The sequence below is a fragment of the Pholcus phalangioides genome, unplaced genomic scaffold (genome assembly GCF_987345545.1).
Source record: "Pholcus phalangioides strain wild (caught in Gottingen) unplaced genomic scaffold, Ppha-v1.0 ptg000010l_1, whole genome shotgun sequence".
In the NCBI taxonomy this organism is placed as follows: domain Eukaryota; kingdom Metazoa; phylum Arthropoda; class Arachnida; order Araneae; family Pholcidae; genus Pholcus; species Pholcus phalangioides.
Genome location: NW_028301603.1, coordinates 14,733,282 through 14,745,580, shown reverse-complemented (window position 1 = coordinate 14,745,580; position 12,299 = coordinate 14,733,282). Strand labels below are relative to the sequence as shown.

The window sequence follows — 12,299 nt, the reverse complement described above, 5'->3', positions numbered from 1 at the left end:
GTTATAACGTCGTATATTTTTTTGACGTATTTTCAATGATAAAAGCATTCTTGCCTACCCATCAGTAAAATTTTCAATAACCTTCCGCACAAATTTGCAGTAAAAAAGAAACTTCCCATTTGCGGATAACGGCGGGGATAAAAAATTTCATCCCTAAAGGAAGGGTGACCGTTAACGAGGGGTTTCAAATGCATACCTTTATTATACATACAAGGAACAATTATTGTTTGATAATAGTAATAAAGGGGGGGGGGGTTCTACTGTATGTGTTTCTATTGCCTCGCGACATTGAACAACCTCTAAACCACATCGATTTTCAACAATGAGAGAAATTATTTTACCGTATTAAAATGTGATTTTGTTTCTCAATTAATCAAATTGCAGAAAATGAAAAAAATTATTTCAATTTTTTTAACTTTATTCTGCTGTTATTAGTGAAAAACTTCGAAAACACTCTATATAGCAGTGATTTCCGATGTGGATGAGCCATACCTTACAAAAGTAATTTCTCAGAATTAAAGAAAATCTGTATTTAATGAAAAAGTAATTTCTCAGAAAGAAAATCTGTATTTAATGAAAAAATAATTTCTCGGAATTAAAGAAAATCTGTATTTAATGAAAAAATAATTTCTCGGAATTAAAGAAAATCTGTATTTAATGAAAAAATAATTTCTCGGAATTAAAGAAAATCTGTATTTAATGAAAAAATACTTTCTCGGAATTAAAGAAAATCTGTATTTAATGAAAAAATAATTTCTCGGAATTAAAGAAAATCTGTATTTAATGAAAAAATAATTTCTCGGAATTAAAGAAAATCTGTATTTAATGAAAAAATAATTTCTCGGAATTAAAGAAAATCTGTATTTAATGAAAAAATAATTTCTCAGAATTTAAGAAAATCTGTATTTAATGAAGAAATAATTCAAGATGTACAGAAAACTGGATGTCGTGCGAAGATGCTTATTTTATTATTTATTGTTGGAAAGATATTGAAAGAAAAACTAGAAGAGAGAGCCCTGGGTCCTGTTGGGTTCATCCGTTAAAGGGGTCATTCAAGTATTACATTAGCATCGATGGAGGAGGTTTCGGGTTTGCAGATTTTTGATGGCGGAGGCGGGGGGGGGGGCTTCAATAATGCTTACGTCCCCTTCCTTACGTTGGTGGAATCAAATTTTGTTGCACGAAATTGTAAACAAAAAAAAAAATTCTTTGATATATATAGTCGTATTTTAATTTTCTGTAAAAATTTTGATTGTAAAAATTGTACAAAAACTTTTCGTACTTTCTAGTTTTATGTCAGAAACGGTAAACAACAATGATTTTCAATAACCAGAAATTGTTTTTTTGTTTTTTGTTTTTTTTTACCGCACTCTGTGAAGTAATCATCCCTAGTCATTCTGTTTATAGTTTTTTTTAAAATAAATTTTCTATATTGTCTTGTGATCTTCAAGAAATGCACAAATACCTCTTTGTATTTAATCCAAATATTGAGCGAAACAATAAACAACAATCCAATATCTGATTCGGTTGCTAGAGGTAAACAACAGAAATTTTCAACAGAGAATTTTTTTTTCTCCGGTGTATAGTTGTGCAGAGGTCCCCCGCGCGACGGCCAATTGTTAATAATTATTATGAACAATAATTTTCAACGGCGAAAGAATATTTTTTTTTTACTTCACAATATAACAAGGGATTTTGCTTCTCCACCAGCCGAATTGTTGATAATTTTTAAAAATAAATTTTCTATAACTTTATTGTCGAAGCAGTACACGCACACTCTAATACAGGGATTCTTGACCTTTTTAGCAGCGACCCAAAATGAACAAGACGATGAGCTTCGCAAACCCATGGAACTAACTGTTTGTTGTTTTGCGAAATTAGAGAAACGAGTGACTCAATAAGGGCATTTATAACAGTACTGTAAGTGGATTTGAAAGACCCATCTAGGAGGTCCTTGCGAATGAAGTTTGGACTGTGACCCACAGCCCACAGCTCAAGAATCCCTAGCTGTGTAAGAGGATTTGTGCGACCCTTCTCGAAGCCCCTTCGAATCAAGTTTTGGTCGGGACCCATAGCTCAAGAGAGCTGTTAATTGAATTGAACGACCCATCTCGGAAGAGTCCTGTGACCAGGGCCGTCTTAAGAGCATCATGGGCCCCCGGACCAAATGATTTTTCTGAGGCCCTACCAGGCAAATTTTCTAAAATCTCAACTAGAACCCATTTTTGTGAGGCCCCCCTTTCTCTTGAGGACCCCGGGCCAAATGATTTTTCTGAGGCCCTACCAGGCAAATTTTCTAAAATCTCAACTAGAACCCATTTTTGTGAGGCCCCCTTTTCTCTTGAGGCCCGGGTGGGCCCATGCCTTAAGACGGCACTGCCTGTGACCCAACTTTGGGTCGCGACCCATAGGTTAAGAACCCCTGCTCTAGTATTTGACCCATTCATTGACATTAACAGCAATCAACAATCCAATATATAATTCGATTGTTGCCCAAATCTGTAAACACTTTCAATAGAGAAAAGTTGTTTTTTTTTGCTGTGTAAGTATTCTCGATCCCTAACAATCGAATTGTGAAAAAAATTTCGTACAAACTTTTGATACTTTTTGATTCTGCTATCACGGGAGGGTGAACAACAATGATTTTCAACAGTGAGAGAATTTTTTTTTACTGCACTAAACTTTAGTTTGCTTCCCCGCCAAAATTGAAATTGTTGATAATTCCAATTGTTGATATATTTTATAGTTTTTTAAAATGAATCTTTTTTTTTTTCCGGTAAAAAAATTATCCTTGAATTATTTTTACGTTATCATCTTATCATTTAAAGAAATGCACAAGTACTCCAGTATTCGATTCATTCATTAACTGCAACAATCCGACATTTCATGCACTTGTTGCCCGAAACGGTAAACAACAATCGTTTTCAATTTTCTTTTTTTTTTACTGTGATTTTTTCGTTCCCTGACAGCCGAATGGTTAATAATTTTTCGTGGAATTGTTTTTGTCATTGTTAGGTAATTTACATGATATAGTATCAGGGAGTCATATCAAAACACCTTTCGAAAAAAAATTGATCTTATAGAAGACTAATGTTCCTAAAAAAAGAACATTTTCAACAGCGGCTCCATGCCACGTATGTGGGACACATAATAAGAAGAAAAGTTAGAGAGAGAGAGAGAGAGAGAAGCTTCTTTTTCTTTTCTTGCCTTTCTTTATTATCCCAAAGAAGAAGAAGGCCCATCGTGTGTGGTCCGCCTCTACGTTGGGGTCTCTATATGCCTTGCCTCACAATTGCTGAAGTTTCCGCCGGGAAGCCGAAGCCCTCGACCAATCACAAAAGTCCTATCTCCCGTCATCCATCACGTGACGTCACTGACAGTGGGTAGGGCTTCACTTATAAACACTGGTCCTGAGCTGACTCATATTGGCTACTTGTTATGTGTATGGCGATTAGTATCAGATTGTTGGCGAGTTTTTGATCATGATTCCGTGAATGAATTGGCGAGTTTTTTTTCCCTATGTCTCCCCTTTAAAATGCAGTATGATATTTTGTTATGTTTAATTAACATAAAAAAATTTAACAAACACAAAAAATTAAACAAAAATAAAAATCAATTTTTGATGTAAAAATTTGAAAAATTCAATTGTTTTCAATAGGAAACGGTTTAAAGTAAAACACTGTAATTTTAACAGCTGTAATTAAATGTATATTGATAATAATTATTATTGATTGTTATCGATGATAATATTTTGTAGCTATCAAAAATGCTCGAACAGCAATAAATTGGTGAAACATTAATCGAATAACAATTCTTTTTTAATACTTTACGACAATATGATTATTTTTTTGAATGATAGGCAACTATGACTTGCGTACGAAATTCCCGTGCTCATGAGTTTTTTTTAAAACTTGGGATGACAAGGGTTTGCAAACATGAGGACAAAAAAAAGCTCGGGGGAAGAATAAACAAAGCTTGAACTAAAACAGTGATCTGCAAACAAAGCTTGAACTAAAACAGTGATCTGCAAACAAAGCTTGAACTAAAACAGTGATCTGCAAACAAAGCTTGAACTAAAACAGTGATCTGCAAACAAAGCTTGAACTAAAACAGTGATCTGCAAACAAAGCTTGAACTAAAACAGTGATCTGCAAACAAAGCTTGAACTAAAACAGTGATCTGCAAACAAAGCTTGAACTAACAACGGTCTTTGAACGGAGTTTGGGCGAACAATGGTTTCAAAACAAAGCTTGAACTAACAATTGCAAACAAAGCTTGAACTAACAATTGCAAACAAAGCTTCAACTAACAATTGCAAACAAAGCTTCAACTAACAATTGCAAACAAAGCTTCAACTAACAATTGCAAACAAAGCTTCAACTAACAATTGCAAACAAAGCTTGGGAAAACAATGATTTGCAAACAAAGCTAGAGAAAACACAGATTTGCAAACACAGCTTGGGAAAACAATGGTTTGCAAACAAAGCTTGGGAAAACAATGATTTGCAAACAAAGCTAGAGAAAACACAGATTTGCAAACACAGCTTGGGAAAACAATGGTTTGCAAACCAGGGCCGTGGCTTTTCTGAGGTTCTACCTTGAAAATTCCAGAAACTTTCAACCGGATATCATTTTTGTGAGGCTCCTCTTCTCTTGAGGCCTCCGGCCCGCGGCCGGGTGAGTCCATGCGTTAAGATGGCTAAGATGGCACTATTGCAAACCGAGCTTAGACTAACAATGGCTTCTTGCAAAAAAGGATACGAAAAACGATCAGGCAGCAATTATTTACGTATTATTTATATTTCGGGCCGGATATAAGTTTCGCCTATTGGAGTAACAGTCGTTTAAAAAAATGCTTAAAATTAATACAACCGCCCCATGATTATTGTTAATAAAAAACATTATTGTTATTAATTGTGTTATTATTAATTATTGTAAGTAATAGTGAAACTCGTTAGATAAATAACAAAAATTATTGTTATTATTGTCATTATTTTAAAGAAAAAAATTTGATTAGTCGAAAAAAAAAATTATTGAAATTTAAAAAAACAAAACCATCTTTTTTTCCCTATTTTTTGGCGACGAAAATGTCTGTTCTTGGCTAGATTTGCAACAACCATCACTGGCGAATGTTGGCGGGTTTTTAGAATCATCCTCTTATTATTATTACTATTTTTCGCACACCCGATCGTAGCAACCCTCACAAACGTTCGCATCGTGTATGGATCAAGAACTTTTCACTATTATTATTATTGTCAGAGCATTTAGAAAAGGATGTGAAAAAGATGCAGGTTCAGTCCAAAATCATGTGTTGTTTCCGTCATATTACGAGACGCGTCACCTTGGCAACGAGACGTGAATGACACTCGGATAAGTCAGCCATCAAGGAGTGTCGGACGCTGGTCACTCCGATGATACAGAAGACATCATCGTGGGCCACGGTTTTCTTCTTTAATATCAGCGAGAGTGTGTGTGTGTATATATATGACTTGGCAGGACGCCTCTCGAGAAGACCACGAACGGTTCGGTCCAGCATATCCCATCTAATACTCGGGTTGGCTGGACGACGCGGCATTTCTCAAAGATGGCTCTTTTGACAAAATGATTCCTCTGCAAAAAGTAACATCGTCTCAACAGGGTACCAACAGGGCTGCTGCTGCTGCTTCCTCCACTAAAGGGACATCATCATCATCTCTACGACCCGTTCACGATCTACTCACCAGGACAAGCTGGGCCGACGCTACTTTGGCACTTGCGCAAATTAATAAGGTGAGCGTTTCTTTCATTTGATGATATAATCCGAAAAAAACTTCGAATGGTCGATCCAGCGAGAGAATCTCCGAAAAAAAAAATCCAATGGGATCCGCCAAGGATTCGTATCCCCCGCGGGAACTTGCGGTCGCTTTCTGGGTGGCCTTGCGCTCTGGCATCTCTCCCTCTTCTTTCTTCTTTTCTTTGACCTACACTTTGTTTTCATTGTGTGGAAATCCATTTTTTTTTTCAAGACCAAATTTCGAAAACAACAGTTATTGTTGTTGATTAATCAAGTTATCAATTTCTTCCATTAATTTCAAAACTCTTCCAATTGATTATTGAAATTTTCTTGGCTTGTAAATATTGTCCTTGAAATTAACATTTGAGTTATTTTTCTTGACGTCACAATTCTGTCATTAATTGTTAAATTTTTGAGAATTTTTTTTATGATTTGATTGTTTAGGGATTTCAGATATTGGCTTCTTTTTATTTTTCCAAGTCATTCTTGGGTGAATTTTGGAGATAAGTTTTGATTTAAAGAATATAGTTAATCGTCAAAAGACAAGTTTTTGTCTCTTGATATTATTTTATTGACAGCGGTTAACTAAATTGTTTGATTTATTTATTCTGATTGTGGCCAGGATAGGGTTTAAATTTTCACTACAGGGTTCAAACAGCTTTTATGAGTATTCTTATTTTTTTGAACTTTTATGGGTGTAAATAACTTTTGTAAACAATGTTACAAATCAAACTACATGAAACATTTTGTGGAGAATGTTACATGAAACAACTAATTTAAAAATAGAATGTTATGAACAACAACAATTTGAACTTTTATGAACAATGTCATGGGCAACAAAATTTAAACTTTTATAAATGTTATGGAATAGGCTTTTGTGGGAAAAGTTACATGGAACTACTTTAATTGTGACTTTGCAATGAAATGTTATGGGCAACAACAGTTTCAACTTCTATAAACAATGTTATAGAAACAACTTTAGTGGTAAATTTTACATGAAGCAACTTTAATTTACAAATAAAATGTTGTGAGCAATGACAATTTTTGAACTTCTATAAACAATGTTATGGAAACAACTATATAACAATGTTATGGATAAAAGGTCTTGTTTTCATGATATCATTTAATTAACTGTTGTTGCAAATAACATTTTGCAGCAACAGTTAATTTGAATTTTTGTGGAAAATTTTACATGAAACTACTTCAATTTACAAAAAAAAATTTGGGCAAGGAGAAACAAGATTTTTTTGTAGGCCTAAAAAATTGTTGTATATAAAGCAATAATTTTTTGAAAACTGTTTGAAGCAGCACCAAGTTTTGAAAATATTCATTATAAACAATTTTATGAAAACAACTTTTGTGAAAAACATCCATGAAACAATTTCAGTTTATGAATATAGTAAAATGTTATGTGCAGCAACAATTAGTGTATTGATATCATGGAAGTATAATAACTTTTTTTGTATAAACACTGTTGTAGAAACAAAACTTTCATAAACAATGTTTTAAGAAACAACTTTTGCAGAAAACATCACATTAAACAACTTCATTCACATGCGCAAAATTTTATTTGCAACAACAATTAATTAAATGATATCATGAAAACAAGAACTTTTTTTGTGTAAAAAATGTTGAAGAATCAATAATGTTTTTAAACAATGACTTAAGCAGCACAAAGTTTAATAAATAATGTTGTGTTACAAACGCACACACAAAAATAATGTCAAAATGCAACAACTAATATTTTAACAGAATGTTATTGGCAACAACAATTTGTATAAATAGTATTCTGGGAAAAAGAACTTTTTTGTATAAATATCATTACAGAAACAACAACTTTGAAATGATTCAAGCAACACAGTTATATAAATAATTTTATGATCATAACTTTTATTAATATTTTATGGAAACAACTATTGTAGAAACAATTTTGATTTATCAACAAAATGCTATTGGCAACGTAAACGTGCATAAATAATATCATGAAAACTTTTTTGCATAAATATTGTTGAAGAAACAGTGTCAACTATGTCATAGAAAGAATAATTTTTTTATGAACCATGTTTGGAACAAAAAGAAGTATTCTAAACAGTGTTATGATGACAATAACTAAAATGAACAATGTAATCATTAGCAATTTTTTTATAAACAATGTTATCAAATAATTTTTGTAGAAAAAATGTTCCTTGAAAAAAATTTTTCAAAACAAGAATTTTTTTTGCATAAACATTGTTATATTGAAACAATATATTTTTGGAAGTTAACTATAATATAGTTCACTTAAGTTACATGAAAAACAATGTCAAAATGCAACAACTAATATTTTAACAGAATGTTATTGGCAACAACAATTTGTATAAATAATTGTGTGTATAATAATATGATTATATAGACTCAATAACTTTTATGAACAATGTTTTGAGCACCATAAAATGTTATGATAAATAATTGAAATTGAAATATATATGATAATAATTTTTATCAATAGTTCCATGATAACTTTTATAATCAATATTATGCTATGTAATAACTTTTATATATAAAATTAAAATACTGAATATTGTTGACAAAATTTGTGTGTGTGTTGTCTAAGATTATATACTATGTTATATGTAAACAATAAATCAATAAACAATGCTGTAAACAACAATAAATTAATAAACTATGATATAAACAACAATAAAATTATAAACAATGACATAAGACTACAATGATGTCATGGGAAAAGTTTTCTTAAAAAATATTGTAGGTATCAGATACTTCTCTGTGAATGATACCAAAAATATTTTTTGAGTGGAAATTTTTTTAAATAATTTTTGATGTTATTAACAATAGTTGTTGTGAAAGTATATTGATTACTTTTCTGGTTGATCCAATTAACAAATGTCCATATTAAAAAAAAATATTTGGCTTGAATGAGAGCATTCTTAATATTTCATGCTAATTCACAAAAAATTTTCGCAGATGGAAAATTAAGAGAAAATAAATGTTCATAACTGCTCATCATTTCTTTTCAAGAAACCCAATGAACCCTCATTCACTTTAGTAAAAACAACATGTAGTTTCAATGTATATTTCTTTGTAATATGTCCTGTTTGGCTCAATGTATGAGTTATACTCTCTAGAATGTTTTAGTATGAAATTTTTAGATTTATTGGAAACACTAAAATACATTATCTCATCATTTCAGGGTAAAGCCTCAGGAAACAAAGCAGCATTATGTCTACGAATGTGGTTACAAGGACATTTATTTCTCCTGGGATGTTTTATACAAAGGAATCCAGGAAAAATACTGTTTGTAGGACTTCTAGTTTTGTCGTGTTTTTGTGTAGGACTAAAATCCGCAACCATGCAAACGGACGTAGAAAAACTATGGGTAGAAGGTAAGTACAGAATTTCTTCTCATTTTGTCAATAAAATTTGCTATGGGATCATTGAAATATTTTCATGCATATTAGGTACTACGATGAGTGTAAATAATGAAAGGGGCTTTGTCAATACTGATGTGCTTAAATGTACAGCCTTGAGACCTCAATATCTTAGCATTAGGGACATGAATACCAAATGGGGGAATATCGGAGCAGATATGGAAAATTATGTAGTCTAATCAATACTTTGTTAATTTGATACTTTGAAGTATCAGTTTGAGTGGCATCTAAATGAAAGTCTTTTCGATTACACATATTGTATAGCTCAGCTTGAGCTTCATTGCTGGAAATTCTGCTTTGTGGATTGATAGTGGGAGTGATTAACTTAGTTTTAAAAATACATGAGCGCCTCTTGTTTTGATGCAACTGTAATAGTTGTGGAACTGCTATTAACACACACACTTTCATGCTTCCAATATTGGGGGGGGGGGTCAATTTACATTCTATTACCCCCCTCTCGAATTGTTACATCCTGTAATATTTACCAGCCAGTGCTCCTGGTTAAGAAATACTCAGAGGTGGATTTAATGGCAGGTGCACCAAGTGTGCTCTGTGAGCCCCGACTTCTGAAGGGCCCTATAAAACTTGCAGCCTTAATTTTTTTTAATTTAACGGGACCAATACTTTCTTCTGTGAACGAGGGCATCAACTGACCTTAATTCATCTCTGGAAACACTGCATGAAATCCGTACATGAATGATTGTTCACATTTACATTAGAAACTATTCCCCAGTGATATTTTCCATTTATTTATCATTGTTTATTTGAGAGAATGAAGTCATAAAGTTTCGTTTTTGAATGATTGTCCATTCCTATACATATTTCGCGCTAGAAAATAAAGGTTTTTTTTCTGTTTCTTTCACAATTGACTCCTAATAAAAGGTGGACTTATATGTAGAGGAAACATTTTTGTACCAGAAAAAATCAGTCATATAAAGTGGGGGGAAGAGGGAATTGCATGCCCCCCCCCCCATTTTTGCAGAGGAGCAAATTCTACTGTAGTTCAAAGAATTATTCAACAATATTTACAAACATTGTTGTTGTTAATTTTTTCAGTGTTTTTTTCACATAGTACAATTCAAATATTTATCAATGTAATTCTTTTGTTACATATATAAATTTTTCGTTTGTAAATTCTCACAAATATACCTATTTTATTATGAAAATAAATCAGTAATTTGATTAATGATTGAGCACATAATGGTCCCCACAAAAGTGGAGGGGACTGGCAGGGCTCTTGACACTATCCCTCTCTCCTATAGATCAGATACATGTATTTAAAAAAAAACTATGCTATAAATTCACCAGATAATCAATACAAAAGAACACTAGAAGTTTTGCCCAGGGGCCTCGAAAATGTTGAGGGTGGGGAAACATGGGTCATACACTTAATCCCAATCTATATTCCACATTCACAATACTGTTTTCAAGCCTAAGCAGTTTAACGACTTGATATAATCATAGGCGGATATTGACTTGGAAGTCTGGGGGGGGGGCAAGGTCATTATTGCTGGGGGGGGGCACGATGATGATGATGTCAGCACATATATACATTAGATCAGTCGACTCCACCTGTGACGCTGGGGGGGGGGGGGGACAATGCCCCCCCCCCCCCCACCCCCGTATCTCCACCCATGGATATAATAGTTCGTATATTACATTCATAAACAGCAAAGAGAAGAAATTATAACAATTATAAAAATTTTCTGCATCTTTGAGAAGTGCTTACATAGTTGTGATATCTATCCTAGACTGTAGAGGAGCTTTAGAAAGAGGAATTAACATCTCGTGCATCTCTACGATCTAGGATCAATATTTTATAGGTCATTTTTTTTTAACTGTGAAGCCCCTTTTTCGAGTTTCTCAGTTGAAAATTGTTGATTTCGCATTTAATAATCAGCAAAAACGTGAATATGAAGTTTTCCTACGTCATTGAGGACTACGTACTCATGATATTAATCCTAGACAGTAAAGAAACTTTGAATGAGAATTGACATTACGAGTACCTCAATGATCTAGGATCTCGTTTATTTATGATTTTGTAACAAACCATCGGGTCATAGGCGGAGATAGACTTGAAAGTCTAACTGATGATGAAATGAATTCCTCCTTTTCTATATCTTCTGAAGGACCCAGCACTAGATGATAATACAGTCGAATCGCGTTTTAACGAAAACCGTTATAGCGAAAAATCTTGTTTTAACGAACCCTTTTGTAATCCTCCAGATAAGTTTACATAGAAACTATGCAAAAACCTGGAATTCATTTATAACGAAATTTCGTTATAATGAAGATTTCTCTGGTCTCTTGGAGTTCGTTATAAATGGATTCGACTGTAATCCCTAGACGGTAAAGGAAACTCCGAACGAGGATTAAGCTCCCGTTTATCTGTACGGTCTAGGATCTATTATCGATAATTTTCAAAAACCATTGAATTTCGGATGAAAAAAAAAAAATTCTCTCTAGATTGAAAGGGAGCTCTCTCGGCTTTACTCCCTTCCTTGGCGACGTATTCCCGCATTCATTTTTCCCGCTTTCTTGTGTCTTGGCGTTTTGCCCTATTGTGTTTGATATGACGTAATAAAGAATCTCGTTAAGTTCAACAACCACTTTCTTTTTTCTCCGGTTTCGTCTTTTTCTCACCCCCCACCACCTTTAAATCTAAAAAATCCGCATCTAATTGTGGATGTCATTTTTCGCGCAGCTACTGGAATTCAGACTGCGACTTTTTGAAGGAAGAAAAAAGAAAACTTTTTGAAGATTTTTTTTTTTCTTTTTCTTCTCGTTTATGTGTCAGAAGCTTCTTCCCCTTCGTTAGTGAAGTTAAGATCAGGACCATGTTTTCCTTTGCAAGGTTCCATTTAACGGTACCCACGTGGCATCGTGCCACTTATTGTGTGGTATCGTGGCAAGTCGATTTTTTTTTTTCATGTGAATTTTCTATCCCACGCTGATTTTCTATTTCTCATCAAATAAATCTGATGAAAACACTTCGAAATCTCTCCCCAAAAGTCGCGCAGGCAGACAGTGGCGTACGCAAGATCGACCTTCTTGTACTAAGGGGGAGGTCTCAAAGAATTTCCTCCAGAAAAACTTGA

General features: G+C 33.4%; 1 protein-coding gene across 1 annotated transcript in view; it reads left to right on the top strand.

The window, feature by feature from the left end:
• Positions 1-5,202: 5,202 nt before the first annotated feature.
• The window catches only part of ptc (protein patched), a 49,034-nt gene continuing 41,937 nt past the window's right edge, over positions 5,203-12,299 (top strand). The window contains exons 1-2 of the mRNA XM_089237693.1: positions 5,203-5,769; positions 8,964-9,156. Coding sequence (XP_089093819.1) covers positions 5,602-5,769; positions 8,964-9,156 — 361 coding nt within the window. The 5' untranslated portion in view covers positions 5,203-5,601. The remainder of the gene's footprint in view (positions 5,770-8,963; positions 9,157-12,299) is intronic.